The sequence below is a fragment of the Lepidochelys olivacea genome (assembly GCF_965140295.1).
Source record: "Lepidochelys olivacea isolate rLepOli2 genome assembly, chromosome: 3".
Lineage (NCBI taxonomy): Eukaryota > Metazoa > Chordata > Testudines > Cheloniidae > Lepidochelys > Lepidochelys olivacea.
The window spans coordinates 39,218,120-39,240,404 of record NC_140413.1 but is presented as its reverse complement, the minus strand read 5'-3'; the positions used below and the strand labels follow the sequence as shown (position 1 = coordinate 39,240,404).

The window sequence follows — 22,285 nt, the reverse complement described above, 5'->3', positions numbered from 1 at the left end:
GCCATTTAAACAAAACAGAATCTAACTCAGAGCTAACCAGATTACTTACTAAGTTCTAAGACTCCATTCGTTTCTGTTCCCAGCAAAAGCATCACACAGACAGACCGAGCCTTTGTTTCTCCCCCCCTCCAGTTTTGAAAATATCTTTTCTCCTCATTGGTCATTTTGGTCAGGTGCCAGCGAGGTTATCCTAGCTTCTTAACCCTTTAGAGATGAAAGGGTTTTTCCTCTGGTCTGGAGGTATTTTAAAGGTGTTTACCCTTCCCATTATATTTATGACAAACAGAATTGAACATAACACACTATTGCAAATTTTGCCGCTTTTAATACTAGAACAGTTCTGTCTTTTCCATTTACAGGTACCAGATTTTTATTTTTTTTTATTTTTTTTACTGCTTGTAAGCAGCATATTTCCTTTTATTTTTACATTAGGTAAGTGGTTCTTAAACTCACCTGTGAAGCTGTTTCAGCTACCATGGTGAAACATGTAGAGGTCTTCAAGGCTTCTTGTAAAGACTCTCCTTTGGTGTTTCTAGATCACTTATGACCAGTTGAACTAAAAAGAAACCAAATCTCTAACACACATGCACATCTGCATTCTGCGTGACTGCTTCAAATCTTCCTTTGTCAAATCTTTTATGGTATAAATGCAACCATGAAAAAATTTGTGGAAATATCCAGAGTAAAATTGCAACATGACCTGGTGAGATTACAGCAAAGGGAACTTAAGGCAATGATGAGTTTGATCATAAAATATATTTCCTCTGTCTGTACATATAACTAAACACAGATGTACAATTTTGGGGGGACTATGACAGGCTAGCAATGTTTGTTCAAAACAGCCAACCATGTTGGTAGGTGTTGATCCAGGTGGAAAAGGATTAATGAGGGGCTTTTCAAAGGCACAAATGGCAGTTGGGTATCCAAAGACAGTAGGAGTTAAACACCTAACTGTCATTTGTACCTTTTGAAAATCTCACCAAAGTGGGTCCTTCTGGCTCTCTGATGAAGCAGATGGTTTGAGACCACACCTAGCAAAGCCCCTCTAGGAAGGGGGGAATGAAAGGTGTAGGTGAAGAAGTATTGAGGTAGAATATTTGGAATCAGCCAAGCCTAGTGAAAAGGCTTGAACTGAATTTTGTTTCTTTGCTAATAAAGCCAAATCCAAGGAAGGAGTTGAGCATGTGGGATATCTTTTAGAGCAGGTTGGGAAAGTCATCTGCTGGTGGGGAAATAACCAAACACATTAAGGAGCATTTATTCTTTTCTTGGCTCCTTACTGCTGTCCAAATATTATTACTACTTCATATAATTAAGCACTAGAGTTCTTCAAGTTCCCATGCATTTGGCTCCCACTCATGGTGTGGTTGTACGACTTGCACAGTTCAGAAGCGACAAAAGCAGTATCCAGTAGGGGTGTCACATGCACCCTCCATATCCTCAAGCCCCACTCCTAAGAAAATAAAGGTCGGCATGATCCTGCTGAACTGCCTCAGTTGCTTCTAACCAATAGTCCAGCTTGCCTGATACCCTGTCTTCTGACAGTGACCAGTACCAGATGCTTTAGAGGGAATAGAATAGAATAGATCTACTGCTTTTGTCCAGTCCCAGCTTCTTGCAGTCAGAGGTTTAGAGACACCCAGAACATGGAGTTACTTCCCTGCCCATCTTGGCTAATAGCCATTGTTGGACCTATCCTTCATGAACTTACCTCATTCTCTTTTGAACCAAGTTATGTTTTTGGTCTTCCCAACATCCCTCAGTAAGGAGGTCCACAAGCTAATTGGGCATTGTGTGAAGAAGTACTTTCTTATGTTTTTGTTTTAAACTTGCTACCTATTAATCTCATTGTGACCCATAGGTCCTGTTTCATGCAAAGGGGTAAATAACATTTCCTTATTCACTTTCTTGATACCATTCATGATTTTATAGATTTCTATCATATCTGATCTTCATTGTCTCTCTTATAAACTGAACAGTCTCAGGCTTCTTAATCTCTCCTTATCTGAAAAGTGTTCTCTTCTCCTTGTCATTTCTGTTGCCCTTCTCTGTACCTTTTCCAATTCTAATATATCTTTTTTGAGATGGGATGACCAGAACTGCGCACAGTAATTAAGATATAGGCATACAATGGATTTATAAAGTGACACGATGGTATTTTCTGTCTTCTTTTCTTTCCCTTTCCTAATATTTCCTAACATTGTTAGCTTTTATGACTGCTGCTACACACTGAACAGATGTTTTCAGAGAACTATCCATGATGCTTCCAAGATTTTTCTTGATTTAGCTGATTTAGACCACATCATTTTGTATGTGTAGTTGGATTATGTTTTCTAATATGCATTATTTTGCACTTATCAACATTGAATTTCATCTATTTTGTTGCCCAATCACCCAGTTTTGTGAAATTCTGTTGTAACTCTTTGCAGTCAGCTTGGGACTTAACTATCTTGAGTAACTTTGTATTGTCTGCAAATTTTGCTACCTCACTGTCTACTTTGCCTAAGAGCCTTTAGTGAGGGACCTGGTCAAAGGCTTTCTGAAAATCCAAGTACGCTATATCCACTGGATCACCCTTGTCCATGTGCTTGTTGACCCCCTCAAAGACTTCTAATAGATTGGTGAGGCATGATTTCCATTTACAAAAGCCATGTTGACTCTTCCCAAAATATCATGTTCAATCTGCTTGTCTGATAATTCTGTTCTTTATTATAGTTTCAGCCATCTTACCTGGTACTGAAGTTAGGCTTACAAGCCTATAATTGCCAGGATCTCCTGTGGATCCTTTTTAAAAATTTGCATCAGACAGACTAAATCAAGAACTGCCTGTCCCATTGTGGGTTCCAGGACTAGCTGTTCCAAGACGCAGTCACTAATGATGTCTAGAAATTTTACCTCTGCATCCCATCCTGAGACGACATGTACCCAGTGAATGTGGACATAGTTGAAATCCCTCATTCTTATTGTGTTTTCTGTTTTTCTAGCCTCTCTAATCTCCCTGAGCATTTCACAATCATCGTAATCATCCTTGTCAGGTGGTTGGTAGCATATTCCTACTGTTATACTCTTATTATTGAAACATGGAACTTCTGTCCATAGAGATTCTATGTACAGTTTGATTCATTTAAGATTTTTACTATATTTGACTCTGCTTTCTTTGACATATAGTGCCACGCCCCCCTCAGCATGACCTGCTCTGTCATTCTTATATATTTTGTACCGTGGTATTATGTCCTATCAACTGTCAACATTCCACCAAATTTCGGTGATGCCTATTGTATCAATATCCTCCTTTAATACCAAGCACTGAAGTTCATCCATCTTTGTGTTTAGACTTCTTGCATTTGTTTAGAAGCAGTTTTTGAATTTGTCGGTGTTTAGTTGTCTGCATTCATGTGATATAGCTGAATGGGACTCTTTTTTTTCATTTGATAGGCTTCTCTTCAGTTCGTATTGTTTATCAACTTCCATCCTCTTCTTTTTGCTAGGATATAGAGTATTCACTTTAATAAACTATTCCCTAATGGATGTCTCTGTCTGAACCTTGTACTCATCCGCAGCTGTTGGCTTTTCCCTGCCCTTAGTTTAAAAACTCCTTTATTAATTTTTCATGCCAGCAATCTGGTTCTGTTTTAATTTAGTTGGAGCCTATCCTTTCTGTGTAGGCTCCTCCTTTTTCAAAAAGTTTCTAATAAACCTAAATACCTTCTCCAAACACCACCATCTCATGCACACAGTAAGACCCTGCAGTTCTGCCTGTCTAACTAGCCCTACTTGTAGAACTGGAATCATTTCAGAGAATACTACCCTGGAGGTCCTGGACTTTTAATCTCATATATAGCAGCCTAAATTTGGCCTCCATAACCTCTCTTACCTTTCCCTATGTCATTGGTACCTACATGTACCACGACCATTGGCATCTCCCCAACACTGCACATACATCTATCTAGAAGTCTGGAGTGGGCTGCAACTTTCACACCCAGCAGCCAGTTCACCATGTGGTTTTCCTGGGCATCAGAAACCCAATTATCTATCAGAAGTATCTATCTGAGTCACTACTCTTCAAGATCTCTTGTAATGAAGCAATCCCCTTCCCCAGTTCTCTGGTATCAAAGGAGCAGCTGAAAGCAAAGCTGGGAAAATCTTCTCACTTGTAGGGGTGCAATACCAGAAGGATCTGCCTCTACTTCAGCCCCAAGCTTTAAGGAATTGCTGAAAAGTGAATTACCACAGGCTTCCATGGTATTGCAGCAGCAACCTAAACATAACCCAGTAGGGTCAGATGCTCCCCCAGTGGGACTCCAGCAGCCTGCTTCCTCGGTATAGGCTCAGACAGCATCAGAAAGTTGAGCCTTGACAGCACTGAGAGCATCTCCTCCTGAGAAGGTGTGGAAGGCAGTTATGGAATCAAACCTTTTTCCTCTCCTTTACAAGTGAGGCATGGGGGACTTCTTCAGCGCTCTTCTTCAGAGAAGCAATGGACGTCAAAATAACTCCTGAACGGCAGTCTCCTTTACTGGACTGTTCTCCTTTTTAACTAAGTTACCCTTAGAGCAACTTGGGGTGCCCTATCATCATTGATAATGCTGGTCCATAACTTAATTTTTAAGTAGCTTCAGGGTACAGTACATCTGTCTTCATGTTTTATTTTTGTTGTCCTCAGTGCAACCATAATTGTGTAAGATTATTTTCACTTGGGCCACCATTTAGCAGCAGAGAGCCACGAGGGTAAGCCTGGAATGATTTTATTAGAGTTGCTAGAAGACAGAGCTATTTCCACGATAAAAATATTTTTGTAGGTCAAAGGCACAGTATGAATACAGCAAATATTTTTACATTGAAAATAAACATCTTCACTAATTCTCAGTACTATCAAAAGTTTTAGATGAGATTATATTGAGACTTCTATTCTAACTCTGTTTTACACTTTGCATTTACTGCAGGAAAAATTCCCTATATGAGTGAAATGTTTCATGTTTGCTCTTAGCCCAGATGTGATTTCCAGACCCCACTCCACCTCAATTTAGGGGAAGTCTAATCATAATCCATTACAAGTTACTATTGAGGCTATTTTTTCATATGCATAATTTTTACAAGTTCAGATTTTCCACAGGCTGTGAACTTATTTTATTTCTAGGACACTTTCTCATACGCTTCCTTTGCTTACCCCAGTTCCTCCCAAAAAAGTACATCTACAAGGCAGACTTTCCAAGAAGCTGAATTATGATGCTATATATGTAACTGTGGGTAGAACTGTGCAGTATTTATGTAGCTAATTTCACTGATTCACATTGTAAACCCCCAATATCAATGCAGTGCACCAGCACAAAGTTTGGCCTTAAATTGATGTAGGCCTTGCCTGATGTGGGAAAGCTTTTTCAGAATAACTTAAGTTGTGAATTTAAACCAGTGTGCTTATACTAGTATAACCACTTACATGGACAGTCTTGTCTGGTATAAAAGTTGCTTTTTTAGTTTAGTGTATGTCAGTTGGAAATGTGCGTAAGCTAAACTAAAAACGGGCACTCTATTCTGAAACAAGAGTGCACACTGGATTATATCTTTGAACTTCTGCTGGTTATACAGATGAGCCCTTGCTTTAAGTGCAGTAAACCCTACCTAGTTCATGCATAAGGCTATGTTTTAGTCACAGGTATTTTTAGTAAAAGTCATGGGCAGTAAACAAAAATTCATAGCCCATGACCTGTCTATGGCTTTTACTATACACCCCTAAATAAAACTTAGGCCAGGGGTGCCAGGTGCTCTGCGGGGTCGGTCCGGTGGCATTGGAGGTGCTGGTGAGAGGAGTGGCCCGGGACCCACGATGGTGGTGGGGTGGGCAGTGGTGCACAGCCCAGGACCCCTACTGGCTCTGGGGTGGAGGGTTGGCCGGCTCCCTACCCGGCTCTGACCAGCATGTCCCTGCAGCTCCTAGGGGGAGGTGCAGCTGGGGGGGCTCTGCATACTGCTCCCACCATAAGTGCCAGCTCCGCAGCTCCCATTGGCTGGGAACTGACCCACACCCCAACCCTCTTCCCGAGCCCTGACCCCCCTCCCACACATGGAAACTGCTGCTGGCCCAGGAGCTGCCCTGCTCAGCCAGCCCCCAAGCCAGCACCGGCTGCTGCAGAAGTCACGGAAAGTCACAGAAACCGTGACCTCCATGAGAGACACACAGCCTTATTCATGCAGAATATGTAAAAGGGTTTCCAAAAGTGTAACTAAATCAATGTAATTTCACCAATACAAATTTTCTTACTGTGGTCAAGATTTTTAGAAATTCACACTTTCAACAGCAACTTACCAACAGTGTAGATCCACACATACCTCTGAACTTGGCTCACTCTGTTTAATTTTCATGCTTAAGCGACAGTAGAGGAATGTATAGAAAGAAAAGTAATTGATAATATGATGTGCAAGAGTGTAGGTTAAGGTAGCCCCTCAGCCTGTTTAAATTTACACCTTTTACAAGCCAAAAAATCTGGAAAATGTTAAACAGTTTATGCTCTTTAATGCATTATGTGGGTGAAAAATAGTTTAAGGGAGTATCACATTACATATTCCTTCCGAATTTTGTCTTGTATCTGAGTCTGTCTAAAAAACCCTGTCTTTATACACAAATAGCTGGACAGTGACTATAGAAACTAATTACATATTATCAAGGAAAAATAATTTGTTCCTCATCTGGTAACTATTTAAAGATAAGACTTGTCTCTTTTAATTTTAGAAGAGCAAAATATGATGGAAAAATCATAAGCAAAAATAGGAAATGGTTCAGTTATGTTGTTTCTATGTGTTAATCTAGTTTTTCAGTAGAAATTACAATCCGAATTTACACAGAACTCTTCTTCAAATATTTGTCTCTCTCACCAACAGAAGATGGTCCAATAAAAGAGAATACCTCACCCACCCTGTCTCTTTAATTTTCTAGGGGACATATAAAAATTATTGCGGACTTGGTTTATTTTTTATACGTTTGTGAGTGGAGTAAAAATTTTTATAATTCTGGATGAATAACTGACATAGTATCTTCACTTAAGTATGAAAAGATTAGTTAGTAGCTTTTGAAAATAAACTATTGTAAAAGTGCAACTACATATTTTAGTCTTAATAATATTTTGTTCATTGTTTTGTTAAAACAGTTACAATTGACCTGAAGGATAGCTCTTGGACTCAGAATATATTAACCAGTTTGCTGGTTCACAATTCCATTTTTATATGTACATATTTATAATTAGTAAGAATTGTAAAATTGTAACTTCTTTTGCAATATTTTGTGTATTTTAAGCAAACACATCTTTGCTACAAAAGTTAAAGCAAATCTTTTTAATTCTAGATTACTAAAGATGATTTCCTTACATTTGATTATATACTTTGCATGGATGAAAGCAACCTAAGGTAAGGTATGGTAGAATGCTAAGAGAGATTCTGATTTGACTATCTGCTTTTGTAGATGATGATAAATCCAGAAGATGGACTTGATTGCCTAATGTGCAACCTTTTGCCGTTTGTTTTCTTATGAGTTATAATTAGCTTTGGCAGAATTTTATTTCTATATATATAATTTCAACAGATGAGATGTTTATTTTTACGCATTTTTTTTCAGTTTATATCTATTTAAATTTTCAGTTGCAGAAAATTATTAGGGTGGGGGGTCAGACAATTATTAAACAATAGACCTTGAGATTCAAAAAGTTAAAACTTTATAACCATTAAAACACAAATTGTCAACCTATATCAAAATATACAGAGTAAATATACTTTAAATCAAATTCGAAGTTCTTCTTTGAATAGTATCTCTGTGATGCTCCACATTAGGACTCCTGCGCCTTTGATCAGAGATTTTTGATAGCAGTGCCTTTTCAGCCTAGGCATGGACCGTACAGATCCTCGTGCCCTGTACCGAGACTAGATAGGGCTGAGCAGGCAAACTGCCCTCAGTTCCTTTTCAACTGCCTACGGCCTGAGACTGAGTCTAGGGTGTACTTGTTTGCTTATTTTATTAGTATTTAGCTGTATAATTGGTTAGTAGAGTAGGTTTAGTACCTAATAGTTGGAAAGATGGAGCACTTGTTCCCTTTCTTCTTTCATTAAAAAAAGAAATGGGGGCGGGTAGGTGGGAGGGAGGAATTAATCATAGACTTTTAAGTCTTAACAAGTCTTAAGAACTGACTTTGCACCTGGGTTCAGAGAACACCCCTCCCCATACAGGGACCACCTTTATCAGTCAGTGCCCTGTCGTCATCAAGATCACTGTCACCAAGAGCTTCCAAGGGGAAGAGAACATCAAAACCTCCATCTCCAACACTTCTTGACTGAGATACCAATAACTGTGCCCCTGGTATCATGAGTTTCCCACTCCAGGTATAAGGAAGGGGAATAAGAGGAGCAAAACATCAGAGTTCTCTCCAAAGAAGATCCAGTCACTAGAGACCTCAGACCCCAAGAGGAGTACTAGTGAGGCTCTGGGTACTTCAGTTACCATGAAGCACATTAAGACTTCATCAAAGTCCCATACCTCAGTGGTAAAGAGCTTTTTACCACCAAGATCACTGTCACCAAAGGACTGGCTTCAATGCAATCCTTGGTACTTACGTCAGTCCTTCACATGACATCTGCAACATCATCAGCACTGGTACCAAGTTCAGTAGCACTTCCAGAACCACAGAAGGACCTTGCAGTACCAACATCAGTACCTCTCATAGGTTCTGCAGAATCACTGGTACAATACCAAGTTCTGTTGTGCTTCCAGTATCACAGGAATTCCTAAACCCGAAAGAGCTTGCGGTACTGAATGAGCTGGAGTCTCCACTCCTTGCAACCTCCGGTCTGCTGAGTCACTGACTGCTCAGGTTTCAGAGTAACAGCCGTGTTAGTCGGTATTCACAAAAAAAAAAGGAGTACTTGTGGCACCTTAGAGACTAACCAATTTATTTGAGCATAAGCTTTCGTGAGCTACAGCTCACTTCATCGGATGCATACTATGGAAAGTACAGGAGATCTTTCTATACACACAAACCATGAAAAAATGGGTGTTTACCACTACAAAAGGTTTTCTCTCCCCCCACCCCACTCTCCTGCTGGTAATAGCTTATCTAAAGTGATCACTCTCCTTACAATGTGTATGATGATCAACTTGGGCCATTTCCAGCACAAATCCAGGTTTTCTTCTCCCCCCCCCCCCCCCCAAACCCACTCTCCTGTTGGTAATAGCTTATCTATTGGCCCAACTTGATTATCATACACATTGTAAGGAGAGAGATCACTTTAGATAAGCTGTTACCAGCAGGAGAGTGGGGTGGGGGGGAGAGAACTTCTTTGTAGTGGTAAACACCCATTTTTTCATGGTTTGTGTGTATAAAAATATCTTCTGTACTTTCCACAGTATGCATCCGATGAAGTGAGCTGTAGCTCACGAAAGCTTATGCTCAAATAAATTGGTTAATCTCTAAGGTGCCACAAGTACTCCTGTTCTGACTGCTCAGGTTTATGGGAGATCTACCTCTTCTCCTTCTTCAACTATCCATGAGGAGGGGTTGTCACCTCCCATACAGAATGTGGAGAAGCATTCCAATTCAAAACTTTTGGTTCAAGGATCTCCATTTTTTTCTACCTGTTACTCTCCATTGCAAATGCAACAAAGGCAAGACACCAGAGCCCTGGCTTCCAACAGATGAAGAGACCAATACTGGATCTCCCCCAGTTCCTTATGGTCTCATTGGCTCTACTGGGATCCATGGGCAGTGTACCAGCAATAGTTTTGAGGTACCTCCACTCAGTCCACAGGAAACACAGAAGTCTGTATCCCCCGGTACCATTCCTCTCTCCTCTCCACTCTGAGCCGAAGGGGACCTTTAAGGAGCAAGAGCAGACAAAGAGATTACCCTCACTTACAAAAATCTCATCATCATCATCACCTGATGAGGCAGCAAAGGCCATCACTACCATTGCTGGCTGATGACTTTAGGCAATTCCAGGATTTTATTAACTGGGTCACTGACATCCTGCAAATTCCCCTAGAGGAAGGCCCAGGATTTTCATCACAGGCTCCTGAATGTATTGCACACCTCTACCTCAGCACAGGTGGCACTGTCAATTCAATGAAGTCCTCCTTGAGCCAGCCAAGATCATCTGGCAAACTCCAGCAATTCCCTCCCTCCCAGCCCCCTTCACAAATGCAAGAGGACTGATTTAAAAAAATACTACGTCCTGGCCAGGGATGCTGAGGTTTTTATTCTCTCACATGGGACCAAACTCTCAGGTTGTGGATGCAGTCAGTGACAGGGACAGGCAGCATATCCAAAAGACCACCCATTATAATAAAGACCAGATGTCTGGACCTGTTTGGCCGTAGGAGTATTCATCATCAAGACTTCAATTCAGGATAGCTATTCACTGATGTCAAAATATGATTACCTGAACCATGAGAAGTTTAAGGCTTTTATTGACCATTTACCACAGGAACACTGTGAACAGTTCAGTGCCATAATGAGGGAGGGCCAGCTTTTTTCAAAGACTTTCACAGCATCTAGTGAAACCTGAAATAATGCTGCAGCCAAGTCTGTTTCCATCACAGTAGTGATGAGGTGAGCTTCCTGGCTTCAGTTGTCTGGGTTTCCATAAGAGCTACAATCTACCATGGGGAATTACCTCTTGATGGCCAGAAGCTTTTTGCAGATTTCACAGACAGCTCACTTCACACCTTAAGACTCTTGGGCAAAACTTGGGGCTTTAGGGTATACACACCTGCAAATAACAGAAAATTTAGCAGGTCTCAATTGACAGAGAGATCCTGTCCTGCTCCGTTTTCCACCTTCCATAGCTGGTGGAAACAGTGGTGTGAGGTCCAGATTTTCAAAGATTCTGTTCTGTCAAAAGAATCTTTATCATTACAGCTAGAGAGGGCAGAAAGGGCTCTGTGTGAAAAAGCCACTTTATTATCCTAGGAAAAATAATGGTGGTTTGCTGCTATTCACTGTAATTCTGGTAACATGTCTCCCCAGGACCATGTTGAGCTTAATAATTGTGCATGACAATAGCTGACTAATTTGCTAATTTGGATAGCAGTAGCAAAATTTCTCCCTAATTGGGGGATGCATTTGTCCAGGGCCAAGTGGTTAAATGGGTATGAAATTCTAAGCAATGGCCCTCTGAAAGTTCTCAGGATTTAAAGACTAAAAAATAAAGATGAAATTATACAAATCAGTCATAAGTTTTTTCAGATGGTTGTGAATGGCCACCTCTTTTACAACCCAATCATGAAACAACTGTCTGTATGACACTTGAATTGACTGACGTGTTAGTCAGTGCCTAAACGATATACTTAGGTGATTTACTTCCAGTTTCATTTAAACTCTTAATTTTATATTGGTGTCCTTTACACTTACCAAGATGTCAGTGACACAGTGAAAAGAGCTGTACCGAAGCAAGTGGAAAAAATATTGGAAGTGTAGAACTGGAGTGATTTCAAAAGATCTTAACATTACTTGGGAGAACTGAAATTCATTCTGGCTCCTGCCAGGGAAGCAGCCCAACAGTGGGAAGAGGACTCTGCACCCAGCCACTTCTGCCATCTACGCTACCATTCTAGATCTCAGATTTCGGCCCCAGTATCGTCCAGCTTTCCCTAGGAACAGCCTTGTGGTGCTCGAAGTTGTTCTACCACAGTGCCTGGGATGGCAGACTCATTCTATCTGCTGGCATACTACCAGCAGCGGGAGGAAAGGGGATACCTTCACAGGTTTGGGAGCCTTTCGTTCCACACATGCCCCAGAATCAGAGCACTCTGCTTGCTTCTGTTGAGGTGTGTTGAGAGTCCTAAAGTGAGACTGGCTAGCCATTGTGATTGGTATTGGGTCAGGTTTTATATAAGAACTTTAGTATTACAGCATAGGGCTCTCAACATACCTTATCAACAGAAGCAAGCGGAATGATCAGAAGTGCTCGTCCACATGTTTACAAACACTGATGGGAAGAAAGACTTTGTTTAGCATTTCAGCAATCAATGTAATATGAATACAACAGAAGAATTTTTTAAATGAATTGAAGGCAGAGCTAAGAGAATTTACAAAAACAGAACAATTGAAGTAGCATTTCATGGACACCTGGAAGAAGCTTACTCATATTTTTAAGAAATATATTGACTATGTTCCAGAGAGACTTTTGTATAATGAAAGCTAAAGAGAGACACTGAAAATAATGCATAAAATGACGGGAGAAAAAAATTTTAAACTTTTTTTAGTGACTGAAGCCAAATTAAGGTCATTGTCGAGAACCCAATTGCTTGATTTATTTGTTTTCCAGTTAGTCTTCGTTTTATATAGATGACCTTGACATTTAACAAAAGTAAGCAACAACATAGAGTACACAGCACTGTGAAAGTATTGCAGCTCTTTCATCTTCATTCATACCCTGTAAACTTTCTAGAATGATTGAATTTATAATGCTGATTCCAAATGGAGCAGACATCACCATTGCCATAAAAACAATGGTTCAAAATTGCTTCTTTTTTACTTTACAGAGATCTGAAAAGAAAAAGTAATCAAGTTAAAAACTGTACAGCTAAAATTGAACTCCTTGGGTGCTATGATCCACAGAAACAGCTTATTATTGAAGATCCATACTATGTAAGTATCACAAATTGAGTTGAGAACTTTTAAACGTTAATATGTATGTATGATTGTAAAACAAACACAATTTTAAAAGTAGCTGTTGAAAACTTAAATCTGGGTGGCTAGATATTTTTACCCTTTCTTTTTCTTATCTTTTTCCAGGGAAATGAAAAAGACTTTGAGACTGTTTATGAGCAGTGTGTTAGATGCTGTAAGGCATTTTTGGAGAAGTCTCATTAGTGCCACGCTATTTTATTTCTAAAAGGAAATAATATTTAGCTCCTTCTTTGAAGTGTTATATAAATTTCAATTGATTGATGTATTTAAAATGTAATATTGTATCTCTGCGGTAAATCCTAATTGCAGCTTCTTAATTTTAGTTTTGTATTGTAGCTACTTTATGGCCTAACTCAGAAGAATTTGGAAAAGTTTTAAAAATTGTATTTGAGGATCAGCCATTTTGTCAGGCATCAGTGTAACAATGTATTTCATTCAGAGATCAGCAGAATAAATATGTTTTATGAACTCTTTCAGTGTCTAAGTACTATAAAATTAACGTTTTGCTTTTTTTTGTGTGTAATACAAACTTACATTCTTGTACATATATCCCATTTAAGAATTCTTAAAAAGGGATTTGAGAAACAGAAGCTTTAATGTTTTGACACAGATTTACATATATTGAGCATTAACTGATGAATGCTGTATTTTTCAACAAAAATAGCTGCATCCTTCAGGACTGTTTATTTCAGACAAGGCTGACTTTGCTGCAGACAAGTCTGTGGATACTTAACCCATCATCAGACGCTTCAGCTGTCATCCTGTCCAGCACAAGTCGCTAGAGTTGGGATTGTATAAAAGCTGGGTAGTATTTGCAAACTTCTGCAGTCCTAAAGCTGGAGTTAACTTCCCAATACATAAACTAATGGGAACATTGACCAGTTCCTTGTACTTCCCTAACATCTAAGCCTCTCTTTCCCTTAGATAAATAGTTGCCTGCTGTCGAGTAAGAATTGAGGGAATTTTTTTCTCTGCAACCTTTCAAATATCTCCCCTCTGTTTCTTAATCAAAAACCAGATCACCAATCCGTGTTCTAATCTCCTGCTTCAACTGCTGCAATCTCTTCCTGGTCTTTTTGGATCCCCACAACGCCAGGCTTGCTCTGCCTTTCATATAGCACTTTCAAAGGGCTCGGGATCTTCTTTAATGCTTGGAATGCCCTGGTACACTTTCACCCAGCTGGTACACTTTAACCCAGATTCATTCACTCCTTGATTTGTTCAAGTTTCTCCTAAAAACTCACTTCTGCTGGCTGGCCTATGGAAAATCAAGGGGGATGAAAAGTGTTAAAATAAATACTAAATTTTTAAAATCCTTCATGAACGATACATCCCTTTCTGAGTTACCACACGTTTTTGATGTTCACCCTTCTTCCTCCGCCCTTCCCACCTTTTGTTATGTCTCAGTTGTTGAAATCAGCCTGCATGTTTTTTGGGACAGAGGCCACATCTTAATTTGTAAAGTAGAGCACACTTTGGCATCCTCAGAAAATGAGTGACTCCCCTGACTGAAGATAAGCTGCCAGACTCCATCCCCTCCACATAGTATTTTTTTTTTTTTTTTTAGAGCGATGCACCTGAAAGTTTACAGTTTATCTTGACATTCTTTCAAAGCTCAGCCAGGCAGAGCTTTTCAAGATAAAGTAGTACAATATAAAAACATAACTGAGATTCATATTTTGATCTAGCAATATTAACCTATTCAAGTCAAAACTGTAGCTGAAAATGAAATCTCTCATAATCCCTGTCTCTGTTAATAGCCAGTGTCACTGAACGCTGTTCAAAGGAGAGTAGGTGGCACATCAAAAGTATGCATTTGAAAGCTCAGTTTTAAACTAAAGACAACAGGTCTCACAATACTAGTGTGAGGTTACTCCATGGGGAGGTAGTTCTGCTCTGTCCTGAGAAAGTTCAATTAATGTAAAAACTTACCCATGTGGGCATGTTTGACCATCGCCCTAGCCAGTGTTCAACACAAACTTCTGTTCCAGGCTTATATGAAAGAATTGAAGGGGAAAACAGTTAGATGTTATATTAACATATAAAAGTATGTGCATGGTTGCAGAGTGATAGCTGTTTTAGTCTGTATCAGCAAAAAGAACGAGGAGTACTTTTGGCACCTTAGAGACTAACAAATTTATTTTTTATTTATTAAATATTTATAATATATATTTATAAATTTTTTTAAATAAATTTGTTAGTCTCTAAGGTGCCACAAGTACTCCTAGTTCTATGTGCATGAATTTATAACCATGTGTTTCTATAAAATTCAGGTTCTTAAGGAAAATTTGTATGTCCAGTAGTTGAATACCAATCCAGCATTAGGTGACTTGATAATAGGGGACCAACTAAAGTAATGCTGTAATAGATGCATTCATCTCTGTAGCTGAGTGTTTGGGGGCCTGCAATTTTTGTCAGCTTCTCCGCTCACAATGCCTCCTGTCAGCTGCTGCGCTCATCAGGCAGGTTTTCAGTGACTCAGATCTCCGGCTGAGTCATTCACAATCGGTATGCAAAACAAACAAACCCCTTCTGGGGTACAGAGTCCAAAATGTCTTGCAGCCCTGTCTGGGCTCAGTCTTCTAACAGTCCAACACGGTCCATCGCGGTACCCTCTCCACTGGTGTCAACCTGCAGCCATCCCTGGGCTCAGGCCCTTAATTAATCCAACAGGGGCCTATCGCAGTACCCCATCAGCTGGTACGTCTTCCTGTAGCCCTCCCGGGACTCAGTCTTCAGTCTGACCAACAGGGCCTATCTCAGTATCCTAGCTGGCCAGTTTACATGTGAAGGTTCCTGCTCTGAGATACAGCAATGCTTCCTGGACTTTCTCCCTGGAGACTCTTCGCCTATCCTTTAGTCCTCTGACCCCAGCTCTTCAGCTGGGTCAGGCTCAGTTCAGTACCTTCTGGGCACGGGTAACAGTTCCACATACAGTGCCTTCCCTCGGTCTGCTTAAACTCCCTTCTCTCAAGGCATAGCCCAGTGGTTCTCAAACTTCTGTACTGGTGACCCCTTTCACATAGCAAGTCTCTAAGGCCTGGTCTACACTGGGTGGGGATCGCTCTAAGATATGCAATTTCAGCTACGAGAATAGCATAGCTGAAGTCGACGTATCTTAGATCGACTTAGAATCACTTACTTCACGTCCTCGTGGCACGGGATCGACGGCCGCCGCTCCCCCGTCGACTTCACTTCCGCCTCTCACCCTGGTGGAGTTCTGGAGCGATTGGGGATCGATTTATTGCGTCTACACTAGACGCGATAAATCGATCCCTGATAGATCGATCACTACCCGCTGATCCGAAGTGTGGACGCGCCCCCCCCTTTCTAAATTAAAAAGAATTTTTAATATATTTAACACCATTATAAATGCTGGAGGCAAAGCGGAGTTTGGGGTGGAGGCTGACAGCTCACGACCCCCCCCCCCCGGTGTAATAACCTTGCGACCCCCCTGAAGGGTCCTCACCCCCCAATTTGAGAACCACAGTCATCGCCACTTCTCTGGTGGCTGTTTGGGAGGGAGGACCTGGGCTCACCCACTACTCTGGGCCCCAAGCCAGGGACCATCTAAATAGTAACCATGTCCCTCTAACTGTATTTCCTTTGGCCACTTCCCTACAGCCCTTGTCTTCTATGCGTCCCAGCAGGCAGCCAAGAGCATCTTCCTTTCTCCTCGGCCCCTGCCATCAGCTGCTCTGTCCAGCCTTTCAGCTTCTATAGTCAGCCAGAAGTACCTCTTACTCTCCCAGTCCCTACCAGCTGACTGAATTCACTTTGGGTCTGCAGCTCTTTTTATCCTAATCTGCTGGGCTTTGATTGACTGCTTCCTGCAACCTCTTTCCTGATTGGCTGTGTCCCATGCAGCCTCTCTAGGCAGCTTGGAGGGATCCTTTCCACTGCCCTTTTTCTGAGGCAAGTGTGGCAGGACCTTGAGGCTTCCAGCAGAGGCCTCTGGGCCTAGTCTACCCCATCACAGTCTCTCAGAAATTTTCATTTTGTATTAAATTTTCAACATCTTTTCCTTTCAGATCTGGTCAGTTTCCCATTGTTGTAAATGGGACTCTACCTTTAACTATGTATAAAGTTGGAAGTGGCAGGACAAAATATCATGGCCCCAATTCAAGAGTGCATCCCTTTTCAGGAAGAGTGCTCAATGTGCTTAAAAGCTTGGATAAACTGGACCCCATGAGAGTAACATTGCATTTAAAAAGAAGACTTGTTTGCAGAAGGTGAAAGAGTAGTAAATGGCTAGCCTTCATGGGAGGACAGTTGCACAATGGCATTATACAAACATACATGTGCAAGATGAGCAACTGACAAGAAGAAAATGCACTAATAATTATCCATAAAGATGACTAGTTACAGGTCTAAATTTTCTCAACTTTTAGGAAAATATTGTGCCAAATGGACAAATACAGAATTTCCTCTACCTCTTAGAATGATAGAATCATAGAATATCAGGGTTGGAAGGGACCCCTGAAGGTCATCTAGTCCAACCCCCTGCTCGAAGCAGGACCAATTCCCAGTTAAATCATCCCAGCCAGGGCTTTGTCAAGCCTGACCTTAAAAACCTCTAAGGAAGGAGATTCTACCACCTCCCTAGGTAACGCATTCCAGTGTTTCACCACCCTCCTACTGAAAAAGTTTTTCCTAATATCCAATCTAAACCTCCCCCACTGCAACTTGAGACCATTACTCCTCGTTCTGTCATCTGCTACCACTGAGAACAGTCTAGAGCCATCCTCTTTGGAACCCCCTTTCAGGTAGTTGAAAGCAGCTATCAAATCCCCCCTCATTCTTCTCTTCTGCAGGCTAAACAGTCCCAGCTCCCTCAGCCTCTCCTCATAAGTCATGTGTTCTAGACCCCTAATCATTTTTGTTGCCCTTCGCTAGACTCTCTCCAATTTATCCACATCCTTCTTGTAGTGTGGGGCCCAAAACTGGAAACAGTACTCCAGATGAGGCCTTACCAATGTCAAATAGAGGGGAACGATCACGTCCCTCGATCTGCTCGCTATGCCCCTACTTATACATCCCAAAATGCCATTGGCCTTCTTGGCAACAAGGGCAGACTGCTGACTCATATCCACCTTCTCGTCCACTGTCACCCCTAGGTCCTTTTCCGCAGAACTGCTGCCTAGCCATTCGGTCCCTAGTCTGTAGCAGTGCATTGGATTCTTCCATCCTAAGTGCAGGACCCTGCACTTATCCTTATTGAACCTCATCAGATTTCTTTTGGCCCAATCCTCCAATTTGTCTAGGTCCTTCTGTATCCTATCCCTCCCCTCCAGCGTATCTACCACTCCTCCCAGTTTAGTATCATCCGCAAATTTGCTGAGAGTGCAATCCACACCATCCTCCAGATCATTTATGAAGATATTGAACAAAACCGGCCCCAGGACCGACCCTTGGGGCACTCCACTTGATACCGGCTGCCAACTAGAATTGGAGCCATTGATCACTACCCGTTGAGCCCGACAATCTAGCCAGCTTTCTATCCACCTTAGTGCATTCATCCAGCCCATACTTCCTTAACTTGCTGACAAGAATACTGTGGGAGACCGTGTCAAAAGCTTTGCTAAAGTCAAGAAACAATACATCCACTGCTTTCCCTTCATCCACAGAACCAGTAATCTCATCATAAAAGGCGATTAGATTAGTCAGGCATGACCTTCCCTTGGTGAATCCATGCTGGCTGTTCCTGATCACTTTCCTCTCATGCAAGTGCTTCAGGATTGATTCTTTGAGGACCTGCTCCATGATTTTTCCAGGGACTGAGGTGAGGCTGACTGGCCTGTAGTTCCCAGGATTCTCCTTCTTCCCTTTTTTAAAGATGGGCACTACATTAGCCTTTTTCCAGTCGTCTGGGACTTCCCCCAATCACCATGAGTTTTCAAAGATAATGGCCAATGGCTCTGCAATCACAGCCGCCAATTCCTTCAGCGCTCTCGGATGCAACTCGTCCGGCCCCATGGACTTGTGCACGTCCAGCTTTTCTAAATAGTCCCTAACTGCCTCTATCTCCACAGAGGGCTGGCCATCTCTTCCGCATTTTGTGATGCCCAGCGCAGCAGTCTGGGAGCTGACCTTGTTAGTGAAAACAGAGGCAAAAAAAGCATTGAGTACATTAGCTTTTTCCACATCCTCTGTCACTAGGTTGCCTCCCTCATTCAGTAAGGGGCCCACACATTCCTTGGCTTTCTTCTTGTTGCCAACATACCTGAAGAAACCCTTCTTGTTACTCTTGACATCTCTGGCTAGCTGCAGCTCCAGGTGCGATTTGGCCCTCCTGATAACATTCCTACATGCCCGAGCAATATTTTTATACTCTTCCCTGGTCATATGTCCAACCTTCCACTTCTTGTAAGCTTCTTTTTTATGTTTAAGATCTGCTAGGATTTCACCATTAAGCCAAGCTGGTCGCCTGCCATATTTACTGTTCTTTCGACTCATCGGGATGGTTTGTCCCTGTAACCTCAACAGGGATTCCTTGAAATACAGCCAGCTCTCCTGGACTCCTTTCCCCTTCTTCTTTTTCTATCTGCAGCTGCTCACCTTAAGTAGATGAAAAGATATGTTTAGATCTAGTCAGGGAGCCTCTCTGAGTGCCCTAACCACTGCACTATAGAGTGATTCGCTGTAGCCCAATTAATATTTTAATTATTTAATTAAAGTGGAACAGCTTCAGCAAGAGACAGAATGAGACCCACACAAGAGTATCACTTCCAGTGGCTAGGGCACTCATCATACTGGTAAAGAACATCACTTCTAATCAGGGAAAATAATTGAAGAATTGAACAGGGGTCTCTCACATTCTGAGGTGAATATGTAACCACTGGGCTAAAGGTTATAAGGAAGGTCCTCTCCCCTGCCCCATTTTGTGTGGCGTTAAGCAGCCTGTAAGGTTGCCTACTGGGTCAGGCCCTGCAGGCAAGATAGATGCTCCCCAGGTTTATGGATTATTTTGGGGCGTAGCAATGAGACAGGTGTTTGGAGGCCTAAAGTGAAGCAGCATGCCCAGAAGCAGAAATTTAGGCGCCTAGAAAACTTTTACAGCAAAACTTTAGGTTCTGAGCAAGTTTTCATACCTACAGGGTTAGGCAGAAGCCAAGCAGAGTTTTTGTGGATCGCAGTAGCTCCTAAAACTGAGACTTGGGTCCCTTTGTGGATCTGGCCCTAAATGTGTTGTATAGGAGCCCATTATTCTCTCAGCTGAACTTTGTTACAAATGTAGTAAGAACTGTCGATGACAGTTGACATGTTAATGCCTCATGAGGTCACATAAATCAATGGTTATCAACCACATTCCTCTGGGTTCCTGGGGGTTCATCAGCTCATCTAGATATTTGCCTAGTGGCTACATAAAAAGCACTAGCAAAGTCAGTACAAACTAAAATTTCATACGGACAATGACTTACTTATACTGCTTTATATACTATAAACTGAAATGTAAGTACAATATTTATATTCCAATTGATTTATTTTATAATTATATGGTAAAAATTAGAAGGTAAGCAATTTTTCAGTAATAGTGTGCTGTGACACTTCTGTATTTTTGTCTCTGATTTGGTAAGCAAGTAATTTTTAAGCGAGGTGAAACTTGGGGTACGCAAGACAAATCAGACTCCTGAAAGGGGTACAGTAGCCTGGAAAGGTTGGGAAACACTGATATAAATCACATAATATGGATTTCTCTTACTAAAAGAAGCCTGAGGAGGTTAGGTGCTCAAATCCACTTGGGGTTTTGATGGGATATGGACACCTTTAATTCTTTTACTTAAGAATACTGGGGAATATTTGCTTGGCATCTTATGTGACCAACAACAAAACTTCCTTGGAATTCCTAAAAATGATAGATGAAGATTCTTTAACACAAAGTCCTGCACCCAGCAAAGGATAACTCAATATTAGATCTCATTCTGATGGACAAAGAGTTAATTACCAGTTGTTGGTAAATTGCATAGTCAATTGCTTGACCACACTTTGGTTTGTTATATACTCAAGAGACCAAATAACCAATGTCAGTCAGGTTTGTTGCTATAAGCCAATAATAACATACTACAGGAAAAAGGTTCTATATGATGCCAGTGTCTGGGAAGCCTTCTTGTGCAGAGATGTTACATTCACCTTTAGCGTAAGATGTGCTCCCAAAGTTATACATTTTAGATGGTATTATTTATATGATTTCACAGTTTACACATCTCTTTACACATCGCTAAAATCCAACCCATCATTTTGTCCCAATTCCTTAACTTATTGTTCTGTTCCTTCCTATCTTTATTTTGGACTAGCATTCCGGGTACTGGTCCATGAAGGTATTTCCCTAGTTTGTATTAAGACATAAAATGAATGTATCTTGATTTTTTGACAGGTTTCCTGTCTGCTTAGACCATATTCTTACTTCAGCAACTGCAAAGAGTTATGAGATACCTAGCATAAGTGAACAGGATTATGGTACAGGCCAGTTTATGCTATATTACTGTTACAATATTTGTGCTTAATACATACTAATACGTATTCATATGGTGTGGATAACACGTTATTAATCTGACATATAATATGCTAGCCAGCATACATACTTTTTGCTGGCCTAAAAATTAGCACTTATGATGTCAGCGGTCATGATGTGGTTATATGTGGTTTGTGGGGGCACCAACCAATAATGCGCATATTTGGATCTTCAAATGGCCAGTTTTCAAAAGTTTAAGCACAACTGACTGGGAACATAAATTTAAGTGGGAAGTGTCAGTGGAGGTGGTGGATTCACTGTTGTTTGGAGCCTTGAAGAAAGATATTTTTCTGAAAGGTATGTTTGAAGTCAGTTTCTGGGAGAATTCAGGTTCAGGATGTCAGGCTAGCTAGTCATGGTGATACCATCTGGCCTTGGAATCTGTGAATCTATGAATCTCCCTGTTGTTAATCTCCTTCCTTCATAGGCCTTGGGGAGAACAGGCTTGCTTACATTGTCTTCAGTTTGCTCATAACACTATTGCTCTGTATTTGATAATGATTATAATCTAATCTCATGCAGCAGGGCTTCAATTGGTCACCTGCAGGGGGTCAGGAAGGAATTTCCCTCCCAAATCAGTTATCATGGGTAAAGGGGTCATCTTCCCCTGATGCATCAGAGATATGCCACAGCTAGATGCAGGTTCCTAGTTAGGGTGGACATGCACTCTGATTTGATACACATAATTTTCCGTCTCAGATGACTGGCTAGTGTGTCTTCCTCAGCTGCCTAGGGTGTAACTGATCACAAGAATTTCCCCAAAGTCAGTTTGGCAGGAACCTTGAAGACTTTTTGTCATCCTTTGCAGCCTGGGGTGTGGTTTGCCTTCTAGGATCATCTGAGCATATCTCTCCTAATCAGTTTTGTGGCATGGCATTGGTGGCACCTTGGTATCTCCTATTCACTGCCTGTGGCACACATTAGTTTAGTCTTCTGAGGACTCAAGTACTTTGGTTTAATTTACTTTGTTGGGCTCAACATAGGGTATTTAGATGGAATTTAATAGTGTGAGGTATGCAGGAGGTCAGACAAGATGATCTAAAGGTCCTTTCTGGCCTTAAACTCTATGAGAATCCTAGTCCCAGTTACTTGTATCATACTCAAA

General features: G+C 41.2%; 1 protein-coding gene across 2 annotated transcripts in view; it reads left to right on the top strand.

Moving 5' to 3' along the window:
• Positions 1-13,129, top strand: part of ACP1 (acid phosphatase 1) — a 192,917-nt gene extending 179,788 nt beyond the window's left edge. For both annotated transcript variants that reach the window (XM_084622623.1, XM_084622622.1), the window contains exons 5-7: positions 7,337-7,398; positions 12,521-12,626; positions 12,774-13,129. In XM_084622623.1, the coding sequence (XP_084478749.1) occupies positions 7,337-7,398; positions 12,521-12,626; positions 12,774-12,851 (246 nt within the window). In that variant the 3' untranslated portion in view covers positions 12,852-13,129. The remainder of the gene's footprint in view (positions 1-7,336; positions 7,399-12,520; positions 12,627-12,773) is intronic.
• Positions 13,130-22,285: the final 9,156 nt, after the last annotated feature.